We start from the raw sequence: 16,924 nt of genomic DNA on the forward strand, positions 1-16,924 counted from the left end.
TGTGATTGTGTGACTTAACAACACCGGTTTCAACAACACTTAATAGACAACGATTCAAAAACCGTTGTTGTTTTTAGAAAAGGTGACAGTTAAAAAACCATTGTTTATGCGCGGGACTTACAACAACACTGACTTCAACAATAGAAATTTTAATCCTACAACAACGGTGAAAAATCATTATCTATGTGCATTTTTCTTTGTAGTGTTGAGAGTTTCTCTAATCACCCAAAAAAAAAAAAAAAAAGACAATATATAACAATAGGAAAATGGTGCACGTGTGGTCAAAACCCCCTTTTCTAGAGACAAGGCAGCCAAGTCATAGGACAATTCAATCCAATTCCTTGTCTAGCTTAGGCTAGGTTTCAGATCAGTCTAAAGTAATCCACAGGATTGTTACATATATTTATTCTGCTGCTACTATTTTCTTAGTTTGGCCTATTGGTTTAATGCTTTGATCCATACTTAGAATATTATTTGTTGGGTGTTAATGATGTGTTCAAAGTCAATAAACTTTTATTATAATGAAAGGTTGGCCCATAAGGTTAATGAACCGGGTTATTATTTAGTTGAACATCCATGAACATCATCATCCAAACTTTAAGATCCTAGCTTGCTTTCACACTACACTATTAATTAATTGGAGATTAATCCATTGTGGTTGCAGGTGAATAGGTGATGATGTATTGGCTTATGATATATTCTTTGATGGGTTTGCTATGTGTTTACACTGCTTTTATCAAAACATTTGACACTATATATATATATATATATATATATATATATATATATATATATATATATATATATATATATATATGCTTTGAAATAGTAACTATAGTGGTGCATTTTTTTTTGTGTGTGGTGCATTTTCGAATACTGTGTTGTGCGTTTTTGCATATCTAATGGTGAATTCGCATCGATCGCATGGGAAGCATTGTCCGCATTTGAACTAGTATATATATATATATATATATATATATATATATATATATATATATGTGTGTGTGTGTGTGTGTGTGTGTGTGTGTGTGTGTGTGTGTGTGTGAGAGAGTTTTAGTAAAAAAAAAAATACAAGGTCAATTTTAAAAATATTATAAATTTTTAAGTTTATAATATTTATAAAATTGACCCGTATATCCACACAACCACATAGGAGAGGTAAGCTACACTAAAAGATTATTTGACGAATTTGATCAAGAGTGTGTTGACAAAAATCGAACTGACGATCTTTAGGATGACTGTTATATACCTATATAGTTGTCAACATTAAAATGAAATATTGTTAATAGCTGAATTATATTCCTTTTAGATGAAAGTGGAAAATATAATAATATAAGCATTGTTCTTGTTTTGTATGATTGTTTCAAAGTCTTCTAAGTTGAATGTATTCAAAGGGAAATGGACCAGTGGTCAAAAAGTTTCACATATGAATTTTTTAAGAAAAATAAATTTAATTAATTTTAGGAGATGCAAGTGGGTGAATTCTTTATATAATTATATGTGAACATTTGATTCCTTTCAATCTTTCATGAATGGGTGCATGCATATAGTTTAGAGCTTGGCTACAAAATTTCCAGGATTAGCAATCATACTTCCATTCTTGCTTTCATTGCATGGATATTTGTGTACCTGTTACAGTGTTACCTTTATTGAATTACAGTCCTTATCTGTATGTATTTTTTTTAATAAGCAATTTGTATATAGGAAAAGTGTGAAATACACTTTTAAACATTACATAAGAAGTCGATTAGATCCTCAAACTTTTGAAAATTATAATTAGGTATTACATAAACATGTTGATATAGCGCATAAAATCCAAATATCTGTTAGTGACCTGTTATTACATGTCACTAGGTTGTCCGGTGGTGAAAATCGAAAACGACGACCAACACGTCGTCAGAGAATGGTTGGTCGCCTTCTCCGGCAACTAGAGATGTTGACCAAATTAGTCGCCTTCTCCATCGTTGGAGAAGGCGACCAAACTGGTCTCCATCTCCAATGGACGGAGAAGGCGACCAGGTTTGGTCACCATCTCCAAGGGACGAAAGGCGACCAGTTTTGGTCGTCATCTCTAAGGGGGTCGGAAAAGGCGTCCAACCCTTCTCCGGCGACGTGCTGGTCGCCATCGTCGGTTTTCGCCATGGAACATGGCCAGCAACCTAGTGGTCTTTTTTTTTTTTTTTTTTTTTTTTTTTTTTTTTTTTTAATCTTAGTGGCATGTTATTACATGTTACTAATAGGTATTTGGGTCTTGATGCATTGAATCGACATATTTATGTACCTAATTGTAACTTCCAAAAGTTCGGAGACCTAATTGACTTCTCAGATAAAATTCAGGGGTATATTTGACCCTTTTGCTTTTTATATGTTATTTTAATTTTAATTTTAAACTTAGTAAATTGTTATGTTTTTAGTTGAGATAGTCTCTCTTCATTTAATCTGATCAATCAAGATTGTCCATCAATTTGTGTGGATATGTTCATACCTATTGCCTTTGTTGAACCATTGGGATAGTACCTTCTTAGATAAATTTTTTATAACTATTCAACCATTTCCACATTTGATCGTTAACAATTAATTTTTCTATATTTGGTGCAAGATTTTTAAACTTTTACCACATTTAGTCACTTTAATCTAATTTTCAATTATCAGTGATCAAATAAAATCATGAGCTATGAAATTTACTTATCTTAGAAGTGCAATGTTAAGGACAAAGTTATCTAATAGAAATAGCATTTGCCCTTTCTTGGAAGGGAATAATAGACCCCCAAAAAAACAAAATGAGAAAATTGGCTGAAATGAAAAAATTGAAAATGGTCTTGTAGGGTTAGGGTTGAAAACCAAGTTAATAAATCCAAAACATTATATCATAAACCATAATCTATTTTAGTACCTTATAAGATAGCATAACGGCATTAAGTAGCTAAGAAAGTTGGGGTACAAGGATATATTAGAGATTTCAAAACATTTCTTGAAAAAGTTTAGACAAATCAAATATGTTAATTAATTTTCTAGGTAATTTAATTGTTATGTTTCTCAAATAACATGGGAAAGTACCAAACGCCCTCTAATATGTTAATTAATTTGTGTACAAAAGGTTTATGTTAAAATATACTACTTAAAAATAGCATTCAATATATTAAAAATAAACCTTTAGTATACTAAAAATGAACATTTATTCATAATCCACACATTGCAAAATAGACCATGGTCCACGATATAATTTGCCACTAAATCTACAAATAATTTGAGGGCCCCAAATCTTGGTATGTATGGTCAGTACCACCTTCCCCTAATCCATTGTCTTCCTTGAGAGCAATAATATACAATGTAAAATTATGAATGCATTTATTCAAATGTCTGCCAATTAAACATGAGCTAAACATCATATCTATAATCTATGGCAAGCCTGGATAAGAAGGAAGGTTGTAATACTAATCGATATCCCCATAAGGTTGATTATTACAAGCTAGTTCTCTGTTACCTGTCCACAATCTTCAATCACAACCTGTGATGCAGGCTTCCCAGACTCCGAACCCACACATTCCATCGCTTTGACAACACTATATCCATCAACCACCTTCCCAAACACGACGTGCTTCCCATCAAGCCATGTAGTATTAACCGTGGTGATAAAGAACTGAGATCCATTAGTGTTTCGCCCGGCGTTTGCCATGGAAAGAAGGCCGGGCTCGGTGTGCTTCAGTTTGAAATTCTCGTCTTCAAACTTCAGTCCATATATGGATTCTCCGCCTGTTCCATTACCCCTCGTGAAATCTCCACCTTGGCACATGAAGCCAGGAATAATGCGGTGAAATGCAGAGCCCTTGTAATGTAAGGGCTTCCCTGAATTCCCAATTCCTTTCTCCCCCGTGCAGAGGGCTCGAAAGTTCTCAGCGGTTTTGGGTGTAACATCTGAAAACAATTCCATGACAACCCGACCAGCCTTGTTCTTTCCAATTAATATGTCGAAGAAAACCTTTGGGTTTTTTGCCATTTTTAAACCTAACAATAAATTAGTAAAACAAAGCCAACTTTAGCAAATAAGACAAGGAAATTATTTTCATTTTGAAAGTAAGGGGGGTATAAGTACAAAAATGGGGGTTTTCTAATAAGGTTCCCAAAACATACAAATTCAACCCAAATTCCCATAGTACAAGAAAAGAATCAAAGAATATAATTCAACAAAGGTCAAACTGCAACCTGCACAAATCAGTTCTTAATTTTTGGCTAGAAAAACACGCACTGTAAATTCCCATAGTACAAGAAATAAAGAGTAGTGTTTCCTGGATTTCTATTAACTAAACTGCAAATCTACAAGGTAGGTGTTCACGGGATTTTCTCCAAAAATACAGTCTTTCTAAAAAGTTAAGATCTTACATTCATTTCATAATAAAATCAAGACTAATTCAATAAAATTAACCACAAATTACCACAAAGCACGTCTAAATAAGACTAATAGATCTATGCTGGGAAATACCCAAAAAAAATAAGTAAAAAAAAAAATCAGAGATTGCATACAATGGGAGCTAATTTTGATAAGAATTCCAACAAATCTAAATGTAAACCATCATTGCATCTAGAAACCTCGTCCAAGAAGTATAAATCTGAATCAGCTTTAGCATGTAGCACTAACAAGCAATGAGGTCAATATCCACAACATACATTTCAATTTTTTTCTGGAAAGAGATAGAAAAAGGAACTAAGGAAGAAAAATGTTGACCATAAAGAATTATCCTCGTGAAAACTGCAAAATGCTAATCAAGAGGATATCAAAAAAGATGAATGGTCTATTTTATATTGCACAATTTATGAGCTCCACAGGGTTTCAATAAGCACCCATCAAGCCTTCGATATGTGCTTCAAGCTTCTTTCTCTTCTTCTACTCATTTCAAAAAAATGAAAGCATTAAAGCAGTAAAAGATCGCACCTTGATGAAGAAGCGGAGGAGTACAGTGTTCGAGAGTGGCTAGGGTTTTAGTGTAGAGGATGGTTATATATAGAGTGAGAGAGAGGGTTTAGGGTTTTTATTTCCAAAAAAACGGGGATCCATGTTTTAGGGATATTTTCGTTTTTACCCCTCAAAAATAACAAATTTCTATTTTTCCCATGAATATGTTCTTGCTTTCAAAAAGACTGAAATTTTCTCGTTTTCATGTCCTGACATGACAAGATAGTAGATGGATAAATCATAGTACTCAACCCATTAAATTTTACTACATAGAAATCAACAAATTCTTATGTTGAGTGGGAGCTTACTAAGGCTAACATTATCCCTCCAAACATCTCCCACTCTCAAAAATAGATCCCACTTTCACATCATCTTATTTGCAAATCATTTACTATTCACATCACATCCCTACAAATCTAACCAAATTTGCAAAAGTGGGCTCCACATGTTAAAATAATATTATTATAATTATAAAAAGTAAAAAAATTAATAAAAAAAATAAAAAAGTACAAAAGGGGCTTTGCAAATTTGCAAAGCCCTTAACTATATATAAAAAAAATGATGATATGGCTAATCCACATCATCTTGCCAATCCCTTCTTGGTTGGGATGTGGATAGCCTAAGAATCATATTTAGCGATAGCAATTATATATTTTTGTTCATAAAAAGACTAAATTTTCTCTGTCTCCAGGCCCACACCCACGACAAGACAGGATAGTGAAGGGTAAATCACGATAATTACAGGATAGTGAAGGGTAAATCACGATAATTTAACGTAATTATCGTGCAAGAACTTAGTAAAAGTCAAATTCAACGAGTACAATTATATTTCTAATAAAATTTTACAGATATTTAGTTTTTAGAAATATGAGATTTTTAAATGTAACACAAAAATTCTTTATAATAAATTTATGGTTCACTTTTTATCACATATTTTAGAATATCATTTCTTCCAAATTCTTATGGAATGTGAGATTTTCAAAAACGTGAAATTAAAATCCAGTATATGAACTAAGCATATCCTAACATATGATGGGAATTTCATAATGGTTAATTATTGTATACCCATTGTATTAAAAGAGAGAAAAAAAAAGTGTTTTACACAAATGTAAAGCATAAGGATTGACATTACAAACACAAATCCAGTACGCAGGGCCATGATTGTACTTTCATTTTTGGCAGTGCAGAACTGCAGATATGGTGATGGAGGTGATAGATATTACAGAGCTGAGCTATATAAACAATTACATGGATCAACCAAGCCACTGTGTGCACCGCCTATCTCCGCTGCCGCCAACCGAGTGCCGAATGCTGATCTTCTCATTGGCGTATTTCTGCTGGAGAAGTTCAAAACCATTCACATCAAGTTTTCCAGACACTGATTTGCCTTGCTTCCTCCTAACTTGCTGCTCTCTGACAGAGACCCAAAGTTTCTTGATGGCTTCCCTTTGTTTGGAAGTGAACCGCGAGATGTTATCAAAAGCGTGCTTCACTAATATGTCGATCCCAGTTTGGCACCTGGCAAAATAAATCAGTTCAGCAAGATGTATTCGGTAAAAAAAAAAAAGATGCATTTAGATTGTGGGGTTGGAACTTGGAAGAAGAATTTGACCATGGGGTTTTGTAGCGTTTTGCTGCAATCTCTAAACATGAGATCCAAGCTTCTCTTTTTGACTTGAGGAGTCTCTTGGCCTCATCCGGTTCTTTCTTTTCTTTCACTGCCTTTGCTTTGTCTTCTTTCTTTGATGTGCTTGGAATCAGAGCATCAAGGCCGAAGGGGTCCTGCTCTTCTTTATTATTTATCTCGTTTTCAGGACAAGGAGGCTCGCCCTTATTTGTCTGCCCATTGACATTTGCTGGCGGCATCTCATCTTCCAAGGCAGCAGCTTCTTCTATGTCATCATCTTTGGTTGCAATCGGAAGGTTTGAAATCCCTTCTTTTACTTTCCCAGTTGCTTTTGAAAACTGGCAGATGTGCCACAATAAAGACGTGGATAAGTATGACAAATAGATACTTCAGATAAATACATGATGAAGATGAAACTGCATAACACAACCTAATCAAAGTTATAATATTCAGATATTCCCAAGGATCCAAATAACAGGCCTGCTTTAAGTTTCTTAACAATGCTTGGAAAAAAAGCAGGAAGATCTGTCATGGTACTCTGAGAGATATACAAGTTCTTGTGATTTTAATGAATATGTCACCCACTAGAGTCCAATGTCCTAAGCCTAAGTCCTATAGGAATAAAATAGAGGGGAGACAAACCATATATTTTAAGTGTTACCAAAGCAAGCAGAAATCTTCCTTTTTCTTCTACACTTCTACCACATAAGCGATGTAGAAAGGTGTTGTCATGTTAAGACAATGAACCACTTCAAAATGAAATTATGTTTTCACAACATTCAAGAATGAAAACAAGGTAATAGACCAAGTGTCAGAGAAGTAGATAGGTGATAGGCTTCATAAGGCAAAACAGTAGGTGGTTTGTGGGAAACTAAGGCCAGTGATAAGACAGAAGGCACGGCAATCTCTGCCATGCCAAATTGCCAACTACAGAGCAGCAAACAGTAATATTAGCTATTTAGCTTCCATCTATCATCAACTGCATTATTTGTAATGGGAAAGCAAAAAACTAAAGAATTAGCAGTAAAACGTAAGCCAAAGAGAAAAGTTATAGCCTGAACAGGCAATCATCCTATGTAACCGCACCCACAGAGAGAAGGAGAGAGTGGGGAGGGAATGAGGAAGAGAGAGAGAGAGAGAGAGAGAGAGAGAGAGCATTGTGTAATGTCTTCTTTTTCCGAAGCAGTTGAACAAATGAAATTATTTTCTTGAAGTGTTCTTAGAGAAGCTAAAATTAATTATGGTTCCCTACCCCCAATAGTCAGGCACAAGAGAGAAAGAAGTTAAATGGTTTTAACTTACATTAAAAGTACAAAAGACAAACATGCAAATTCATAATTGGGAATATTTTAAACAAAACTAATTAGAACAAAAGCATACCACAAAACTGTCATCAGTGAACAGGTCATTAGCTACTACCGCCCTGATCGTCCATACAGCTAATGAATTCTGCTGCTTCTTTGAGAGGCACTGCGCGAATTAATATGTTCAACATGAGCTAATTTTGACTCAAATAAATTCCATTTAGAACTTTAACCACATCATATAAACTAAATGCCTCACCTCAACTACATCTTGAGATGCAGAGAACAACGCGTGATAGTCAGCTCGTACTGAGGGCTCATTGCAGGTAGTGGATGATGACATTGCAGCTTCAAGTATAGCAAAGAAGTGGTCACTAGTTGAAGGTTTAACACTACCAGCCTCAATCAGTTGAATTGCAAGTTTTGATGCCTTGCCGAACTTTGATAGGTTCTTTATATGTGATGATATCTTCTGCATAGCTTCTATCACTTGAGTTTCAGAGGCATCAGTAGTCATTTTAAATCTCAAGCGTTTTCCAGAAGCAGAAGCTGTAGGGCAAAAAAATCCATATGGTGTTTCTCAGTTCAAGTAATCATCACAAATCATCTATTTGGATGTTCTAATAATCATATACATAATTTACATATCGCAAGCATCACACTGCTTCCTAACGAAGAAATGCAATTAGTTAAAACAAGACTCACCTTCAACAAAATTAGTTAATATTATCAATTATGATCAAGAAGAAATGACAGAAAGAACTAATCAACATGTTCCAAAAGGTACAAAATGAAATAAAATGCTCAAGGGGTTGCAAGAACCTAAAAATCTAGAATTGCCCCTGCTATATTGTTAGAATGGGGTGTCCACAAACATACAAAGATTAATCACAATAATTTCATCTGATCAAGCCATTATGTAAACTATAATATGCATATGAAATGAAAATAAAAGTGTTTTTTGATTTGCCTTTCACCTATTATCTATCTGATTTTGTCATCAAGGATTAAAATCTATCAAATGTTTAGCATTGGATCAATTTAGTCATGCTTATAGTTAGAATCTTACCATCTCTTAATGAATTCTGAATAAGAACGGAAAACTAAATGTATAGTACAGTAGAATTCAATCTTACAAAACAAAAAAAAAAAAATCCAGGAAGGTTTTAAAGTCACTGTAATGCACACGATTAACCCAATTTTCAGCATAATTTTGACTTGTAATAGAAACCCTAAGGACAGAAATTAAAATTTTAAAATCCGTTGAACAAAATAATAAAACAAGGAGAACGCTTTACAGGGACACAAGAGTAGAAATTCACCTACTTTCAGGTGGGGTGTCTTGAGGTGGCTTGGGGCGTTTGAGAGCGCTCTTAAGTGCAGGTTTAGGCGGCGGTGGTGCGGCTGGGGAAGCTTCTACACTAGCGGCTGTAGCGGCGGCAGAGGAGGAGGAGGTACCGGCGGTTCCGGTATTGGGTGAAGCGCTTGGCGGTGGCAAATCTTCAAACAGGTCTCCGGCCATCTCCGCTCTGCTGCGTCACTCACTCTTACCTCTGCTTCTCTTTTTTTTTTTTTTTTTTTTTCTGGTCTTCCTGAAAAGGTAAATGAAGGAGAAGACAGCAGAGCCTATGAATTGGACTCCATTTGTAAAGCCGAGTTTAAGTGGGCCGACCCGAAATATATAAATGGAATTGATAAAGCAACCATATTAACCAAATTTACCAAAAAACTTTCACAATTTCATTGTTCCCAATCTTTTATAATTTCAAGTGTTAGGTATACTCGTTGGGTCAAATTTGTAACTTTGTAATTATTAAAATAACAATTTGACCAACTTAACTGATTAAATATGTGGACCAATTCAAGTATTTAAACAATATTTTTTTGTTATTGTGAATTAACTTATCTCATCTTACGTTATAAAATAAATTTATTTATTATTCAAATACGAATTATATAGATGATTCAAATTTTTTGTGAAAATTTTTAATTAACTTATGCCTTGTTTGGTAACATAGTTAGTTTATCAGTCAATTTTTTACTTATTTGATCATTATTGACTATTTGACTTTATTAAACAATCAATATGAGTGTTTTATTAATTAGATTTTTGTAACAGCTTATTGCTCTAAAATGATAAAAATCAAAAAACTGCTTAAAGCAATTTTTTTTTCGATCAATTTTTGTATGTGATCAGCTATCAACTAACAGCTAATTGCTAATTTACCAAACACTTTTCTACAATCAGCTAATGCTATCAATTAATCAAACCTACTAACCTAATCAGCTAACAACTATTTACTAAATACACCTTAATCTAAATTAAATATGTGTATCGATTCAAATATTTAATCAATTTATTATTTATTATTTATTATTTGATTAGATAAAATCTTTTTTTTTCCTTTTTTCTGTAAAAAATAAATAAATGAGAAGTAAACCGCACATTATAATTTACTCATGAAACTATTTGTAAACCCACTTTCATTACAAAATTAACCACTGTCGGAGGAAGTGAGGAGCCACAATTTATTGTGTAATAATATGCAAATAACACACAACAAGTAAATTGCACTATAAAAACTATATGTGACAAACTCGATCAAGTATGACAAACTTAACTGAAATGAAATTTACAAAAATTAAGCTCATAACCTTCTAATACGAAACTGTTTCACCCACTTAACAACTCATTTTAGGGTTCACCGTTTAATTCTCACCCATATATCATAAGATATTTTGACTTAAAATAAAAACTCTTGTATCCCCATAAACAGCAGCTCATCCTATAACACTACCTTAAATGAGTGAGGAATGGCTCTACTTTCATTATTAGTAATCAATAATTATCATTACCGCAATTAATTTCACTAGGTGAAGTTTAATCTACGTAATATACTAGTAATCAAGAATATTCATCATTAGTACAATTAATGCCATCGCAACTTTTAATTTTGTCTGTAATTAATGTTTAACAAAATGCTATAATTATATATATTATTATTGTAGCTACCTTATGTAATTTTATAAAATGTTTTTTAAGCTATGATATTTTTAAATCTTTATTATTAAAATATGATACTTTTAATGTAGTACCAATGTGGCAAAATATCCAAAAATGTCATAACATCATAAGAACACCTATAAATTTTCATTTAATATGGATCACTCCACACTACCTCCAGCCCAAAACACTAATTTTTACACCAAATAAAATGTTCTAATCAAAACTTGCTATGAAAAAAAAAAAAAAAAAACTCATACTATAATATTAATTTTCTTACAAGTTACGGAATACTACTTAAATATGGACCATATGGTGTCGAGATTCATTGCATTGGTCAAAATCTTTTATTAAATATTATATTTTATAGAAATAAGGTTCAAATTGACCAAACGTAACCTGAAAATGCAATTAGGCCACTGAACGAAAAAAAAGTGCAATTAGGTCATTGAACACTCAAAAAATGTGCAATTAGGCCACTGAACTCTCCAAACGTATGCAATTTTACCGGATAGCAGGTTACCATCAATTTTAGCAGGTTACCTGCTTACGTGGCAGCTTAGTTGGCATTTTTAATAATTTTTAAATAATTTTTAATAATTGATTTTAATAATAAATTTTATTAAAAAATTAGAAAAAATTAAATAAAAAATAAAATAAAGTCGTTTTTATTTTTTTTAAAAAAATTTTAATAAAAAGTTATTATTAAAATTTATTAAAAATTATTTAAAATTTATTAAAAATGTCAACTCAGCTGTCACGTAAGCAGATAACATGCTAAAATTGAGGGTAACCTGCTATCAGGTGAAATTGCACATTTTTGGAGTGTTCAGTGGCCTAATTGTACTTTTTTTTCGTTCAGTGACCTAATTGCATTTTCAGGTTACGTTCAGTGGTCAATTTGAACCTTATTTTATATATCATGTGATGTTACAAAATTACCTTGTGGTAGCATTAACTAATATATGAAATAATTGTAATACTTATCAAATAACCTACATTATTGTATAAAAATATTTGTTTGCATAGCCATGTTATCATTATTATTGGATCAAGAATTGAAAGTATTAAATCAAGATTTGAAAGTCTTTAATTTGCACCGAAATGGATGACCAAGTACGTAGGTAGAAGATTATTTGGTCCCTCAATTGTTTGCATAGTCCTTGCTTTTGTTGCCACTGGGTTAGGCTAGTGGGATTGTTGTCCAACTCCCGAAGCTAGTGAGGGGGCTAGGTTGTTTACCTCGCTCCCGACCTAAGAAGATCGGGAAGGGCCCGAGACTCGGGAAATAGGGCCGCTAACCAAACCCTAGTTGGCACTTTATGGTAGGTCAAACAGAATTGTTCCAGGTCGATCGGTAGATGGTCGGAAATATTTTTTCTCAACGATCCCGGTATGATCAAGTACGGATCCGGGCGTATATTCCATATCAGCTCTTATTAGTATCCTTGTGAATATACATATTGATCTCATATGTTTGATCATCTAGAATGATCAATGACTAGAATTAAGAACGAAATGAGAAAATATGTGGTGATATTTTAATTTCATAATTACGACAATGCAATAATTGAAACACACGTGAGTGCACTACTATAGGTCATGAGTGTACTGTTAGTTATCTAAAAATGCACTATCAAGCGTTTAAATTAAAATACATTGTCGTAATTACAGAAATGTCAACGCGTTTTTTTCCCTTTATTTTCAGCATTTGATCATCTTAAATTGACAAATGAGATTACTTCATACCTTATCACGAGTTTACTAGTTCTTATTTGATCTTTTATATATATATATATATATATATATATATATATATATATATATATATATAGACACACACATCATGCATGAAAATTGAAATAAATAAAAATTGGCAGGAGTTACTGCATTTGCTTCTATTTAATTTCATATTTTTAAATACGTTTACTATTTACTGATTTTATGGACGATTTTTTTTTTTTTTTTTTTTTGTGCATTCTATTCAATCAATACAATTCATGTGATGTACTCTCGAAACTACTATAGTATTTTTTTTAAGAACTATTTGCATTACTCAAACTAAACTTACATCTTGGTGATGTATTGGTTGATTATTAATTTTAAAGTTAATTAAATCACTTTTGTTTTCTAAATAATTGCTTCGATAGATAAATAACTTCTTTGGATTAATTTTAATTGCTTGACTTATTTTTTTTAGAACGAAAGATTAATTCATTAAATCACGAACAAGACTATTTACAAGAAAGATGAGGAGAGTCCAATCACTTTCCGCCCCGCAACCTGATTCAGAAATGACCTCCCTAGCAACAGGATGAACGGCACAATTCGCAGATCACTTAACAAAATAAAATTCAACATCACCAATCGTAGATGCTAATTCTTTAGCATCATCAATTAAGAAACCAAAATCATAATTAAACACAATTAAACTAGTTGATTTGGTCAAAAAGCTAAAAGAAAAGTTTAACAATTAGCTTTTTCATTTAGCATTTTAGAGGCAATACGTAAATTTCATAAACACGGTAAGAGTTGTAAGACAAACGTTTTGAAAAGAATGCTATTTTATTCCATAAATGCCCTTATGCATTAAACACAATTAAAAATGTTGTAGCACAATTTAAAATTGGCTGATGTGGGAGACATCACCTAATTTGCTTTATTTTTTTTAATAATAACTATATTTTATTAATAAATTTATAAATATTATAATGAATTATTAATTTATTATATATTCAAAATATTATATAATTAACAATTAACAATTAACAATTAGCAATTATTTGTATTTATTTGTTTAAATATCTACATAAAAATCAGCGCATTATTTATTGAATATAATCATTAATAATTATTATATAATCAATAATTGTTTTATAAAATATACATATGTTTAATGTTTCTATGCCATTTTACTATTTAATTATTAATCATAAACAACTTTCTTTTGAGTCCAATATTGATCTATGAATCGTTAAAATAATCCATTAATCAAAATTACTAATCCGTTATTCATCGATCATTTGGTATTCATCACTGATTAATCTGCTTATCGCTAACCCCTAATTACACCAAATAATGTATCCTACGTAGCAAATATATAGGAGTACATATTTTTTAAGAATATATTTAGGATTTCCCAAACCAAACTCAGGGTGGCTCCGAAGAACGAGTAAGAGGTCGCACCAATCCAAGCAGAAACCCTAATTTCAAGAAGGGCTCTCTGTCTCTCTCCCAGTTCTCTAGAAAGAGAAAATATTCATCCCCATACAGACAATTGACAAGTGATGAGAGAGAGAGACACAGGGCCGGATTTTAGGCTGTGCAAGCTGGGCTACCGCACAGGGCCCCCAATTTTAGAGGGGTCCCAAAATTTAGAGGTTCAATATTTAATTTTTACTTAGCTAGTTTAAAAATAAAAATTAAAAAGTTTTTAATTAAACTTTAAAGGTTTTATGAAGAGATGGTAAGAATGTGTATTTATTGTATTTTAACTTGGAGGTCAAAGGTTCGAAACTTGCATGTATTAGTTTTAAAAATTATGATTTTGGTAGGGCCACATTTATTTACTAGAACAGGGCCACCAAAACTTAAAATACGGCCCTGGAGAGACAATGATAACGACAGCCTATCCCATGAATTTTTGAAGTTACGTTGACCCTAAAAAATATATACAGACAATACACCCCTCACCAAAAGCTGTCAAACTGTACCACTTTAACAGAAAAATAACTCTACCAATATTAAATTTATGGTTTTATTTTTCATAAATTTAGAGTTATAACTTTTATTGATTACTATTGATTCTATTACAAAATAGTATATGTTCTATATTTTCTTTATCAGTCGCAGCCTAAAGAGTCAAATCTCACCACCGGGGCTCGATCCTGTGATGCCTTCAAGACCAGCTCAAGGATCGCCAGAGCAGGGCTCCTCCGTAACCATCATGGTGATTGGGTCTGGGGTTTCTTAGTCAGAGTGGGTATGTCTATATCTTCGTGGCAAAACTGTGGGGCCTACGGGAGGGTTTATGACTCTGTCACGAGAAGGGGTTGGAGAACATTATCGTGGAGTTGGACTCCAAAAATGCGATGGAAGTCTTGTCAGATAAGCAGATCGGTGACAAAGAGTGTAGCTCCTTAATCCGAGATGGTAAGTTTAATGCTGCAAAGTTCTCACATCTCAGAGTCATGCATGTCTTTAGAGAAGAAAACAAATGTGCCGATTTCTTAACCAATATGGGGCAGGCTAGAGATTGGGGAACTACTTTCTTAGAAGACCCCGGTTGACTTGAATTCGTAATTAATACTTCTGCTGGCGAACGCAGGTGGGGTTGCCACTCGGAGAATCTGCTAACTCGAGGCCCTACCTCTCGTTCTTCACCAGAAAAAAAACAAAAAATTTGAGCATTTCAATACGACTGAAAATTAATTTTACCATATTACTAATATTTATAGATCATAAAAAATGTAGAGTTTTAAGTATTTAAAATCACAAGCAATTAAGTCTTAAAATTAATTTATAGCAACATTAACAATTTAATTTAGAGACCAAATGTAGGTAATGAGGGTAACAATTTTTAATAGATAAGACTGTGTTGTGATCTCAGTGGCACTTGTATTGTATACCAATTGCATAATCATATCATCATCAGCGCTTTCTTCTTCTCTGATCAGTTCTCTCTCTCTCTCTCTCTCTCTCTCTCTCTCTCTAGCTAGGTCTTTCTAGTGTTCATCTATCTATCAACTTCGCTTTGTATAGTATTTCTTTCTTATTATCATCTCCGATCTTAACTTGTTAGCTACTATATAGTATATATATATATACCTAAGCTATTATCAAAAACCCCAAAAGAGAAAAAGAAATTCCGTTTGTCTCGGCCTTCGTGTTTCGCTCTTTTACATGTTTTAGTGGTAATCAATAGAGATCTAAGCTAGCTAATTCATTAATTAAGACGTGATTTGATTTTTGATTTTGATTTTGCGTGTTTTGTAGTTAAGTATACATACATACATGGCGAATCCATGGTGGACGGGGCAATTAGGGTTGCAGGGGGTGGTTGAGGCGTCGTCTTCAGCCGCCGCGCCGGGGTTCAAGAAGCCAGATCTGGGGATATCCAACAACGGCGGCGGCGGAAGGGAGGAGGAGGAGGAGGAGGAAGGGGAGAGGGAGGCGAGCGAGGAGCCGAGAGAGGGTGCAATTGAGGTGGGGACGCGGCGGCCACGCGGGCGGCCGCCGGGGTCGAAGAACAAGCCCAAGCCGCCGATTTTCGTGACGCGGGACAGCCCCAACGCGCTGCGGAGCCACGTGCTGGAGGTGGCGAGCGGCGCCGACGTGGCGGAGAGCATCGCGCAGTTCGCTCGGCGGCGCCAGCGCGGCGTGTGCGTGATGAGCGCTAGCGGGACGGTTACCAACGTAACCCTAAGGCAACCCTCGGCTCCCGGAGCCGTCATGGCTTTACACGGCCGGTTCGAGATCCTCTCCTTGACCGGCGCCTTCCTCCCCGGTCCATCCCCGCCCGGTTCAACCGGCCTCACCATATACCTCGCCGGCGGACAAGGCCAAGTCGTCGGCGGCAGCGTCGTCGGCTCTCTCGTCGCCGCCGGCCCCGTCATGGTAATCGGCTCCACATTCTCAAACGCCACGTACGAGCGGCTCCCGTTGGAGCCGGACGAGGAAGAAGCTGCAGCCGCCACCGCTGAACCCCAACTCGGAGGCGGTGGTTCCCCGCCGCCTGGGATGGCCAGCGCCGGCGCCGGAATGGGAGATCCTTCTCCGATGCCCGGCGTTTACAATTTACCTCCCAACATGGTGGCTAGCAATGAAGCTTTTGCTTGGGCTCATGGCCGCCCTCCCTACTAAAAGGTCAGCAAATTATAATAATAATAATACCATTAATAATCATATAATACAGAGATTAGTTTCTTAATGTAATGAATCATATGAAGTTAGTTTATGTGTATAATTTGGCTTTTATTTGTAAAAGTAGTTCTACTTAATTGATTACCATAATTAATCTTTCAAGCTTTTATCTTATA

The 16,924-nt window shown here is 34.4% G+C and overlaps 3 protein-coding genes across 6 annotated transcripts; 1 reads left to right on the forward strand and 2 right to left on the reverse strand.

Annotated features, from left to right (window-relative positions):
• Window positions 1–3,223: 3,223 nt before the first annotated feature.
• On the reverse strand, window positions 3,224–5,027 carry LOC109186092 (peptidyl-prolyl cis-trans isomerase CYP19-3-like). Of its 2 annotated transcripts, none has more exons than XM_019335994.1 (2): window positions 4,931–5,027; window positions 3,224–4,005 (listed from the first exon to the last, which is right to left on the reverse strand). In XM_019335994.1, exon 2 carries the CDS (start codon window positions 3,995–3,997, stop codon window positions 3,470–3,472), a length of 528 nt encoding a protein of 175 aa, XP_019191539.1. In that variant the 5' UTR covers window positions 3,998–4,005; window positions 4,931–5,027; the 3' UTR covers window positions 3,224–3,469. The 2 variants fall into 2 exon arrangements, with proteins under 2 accessions (XP_019191539.1, XP_019191540.1); XM_019335995.1 differs by lacking the exon at window positions 4,931–5,027 and adding an exon at window positions 4,588–4,664.
• A 959-nt stretch (window positions 5,028–5,986) lies between these two features.
• On the reverse strand, window positions 5,987–9,533 carry LOC109186887. 2 transcript variants are annotated; one of them, XM_019337070.1, is made up of 6 exons: window positions 9,209–9,533; window positions 8,142–8,431; window positions 7,959–8,048; window positions 6,564–6,916; window positions 6,171–6,469; window positions 5,987–6,138 (listed from the first exon to the last, which is right to left on the reverse strand). In XM_019337070.1, the coding sequence occupies exons 1-5, from the start codon at window positions 9,402–9,404 to the stop codon at window positions 6,205–6,207; spliced, it is 1,194 nt and encodes a 397-aa protein (XP_019192615.1). In that variant the 5' UTR covers window positions 9,405–9,533; the 3' UTR covers window positions 5,987–6,138; window positions 6,171–6,204. The 2 variants fall into 2 exon arrangements, with proteins under 2 accessions (XP_019192615.1, XP_019192614.1); XM_019337069.1 differs by having other exon boundaries at window positions 5,991–6,469.
• A 6,005-nt stretch (window positions 9,534–15,538) lies between these two features.
• Window positions 15,539–16,924, forward strand: LOC109186151 (AT-hook motif nuclear-localized protein 20-like). Of its 2 annotated transcripts, none has more exons than XM_019336074.1 (2): window positions 15,539–15,805; window positions 15,891–16,924. In XM_019336074.1, exon 2 carries the CDS (start codon window positions 15,900–15,902, stop codon window positions 16,746–16,748), a length of 849 nt encoding a protein of 282 aa, XP_019191619.1. In that variant the 5' UTR covers window positions 15,539–15,805; window positions 15,891–15,899; the 3' UTR covers window positions 16,749–16,924. The 2 variants fall into 2 exon arrangements, with proteins under 2 accessions (XP_019191619.1, XP_019191618.1); XM_019336073.1 differs by having other exon boundaries at window positions 15,539–15,799; window positions 15,882–16,924.

Source organism: Ipomoea nil, unplaced genomic scaffold (assembly GCF_001879475.1).
Source record: "Ipomoea nil cultivar Tokyo-kokei standard unplaced genomic scaffold, Asagao_1.1 scaffold1407, whole genome shotgun sequence".
NCBI classification, from domain to species: Eukaryota; Viridiplantae; Streptophyta; class Magnoliopsida; order Solanales; family Convolvulaceae; genus Ipomoea; species Ipomoea nil.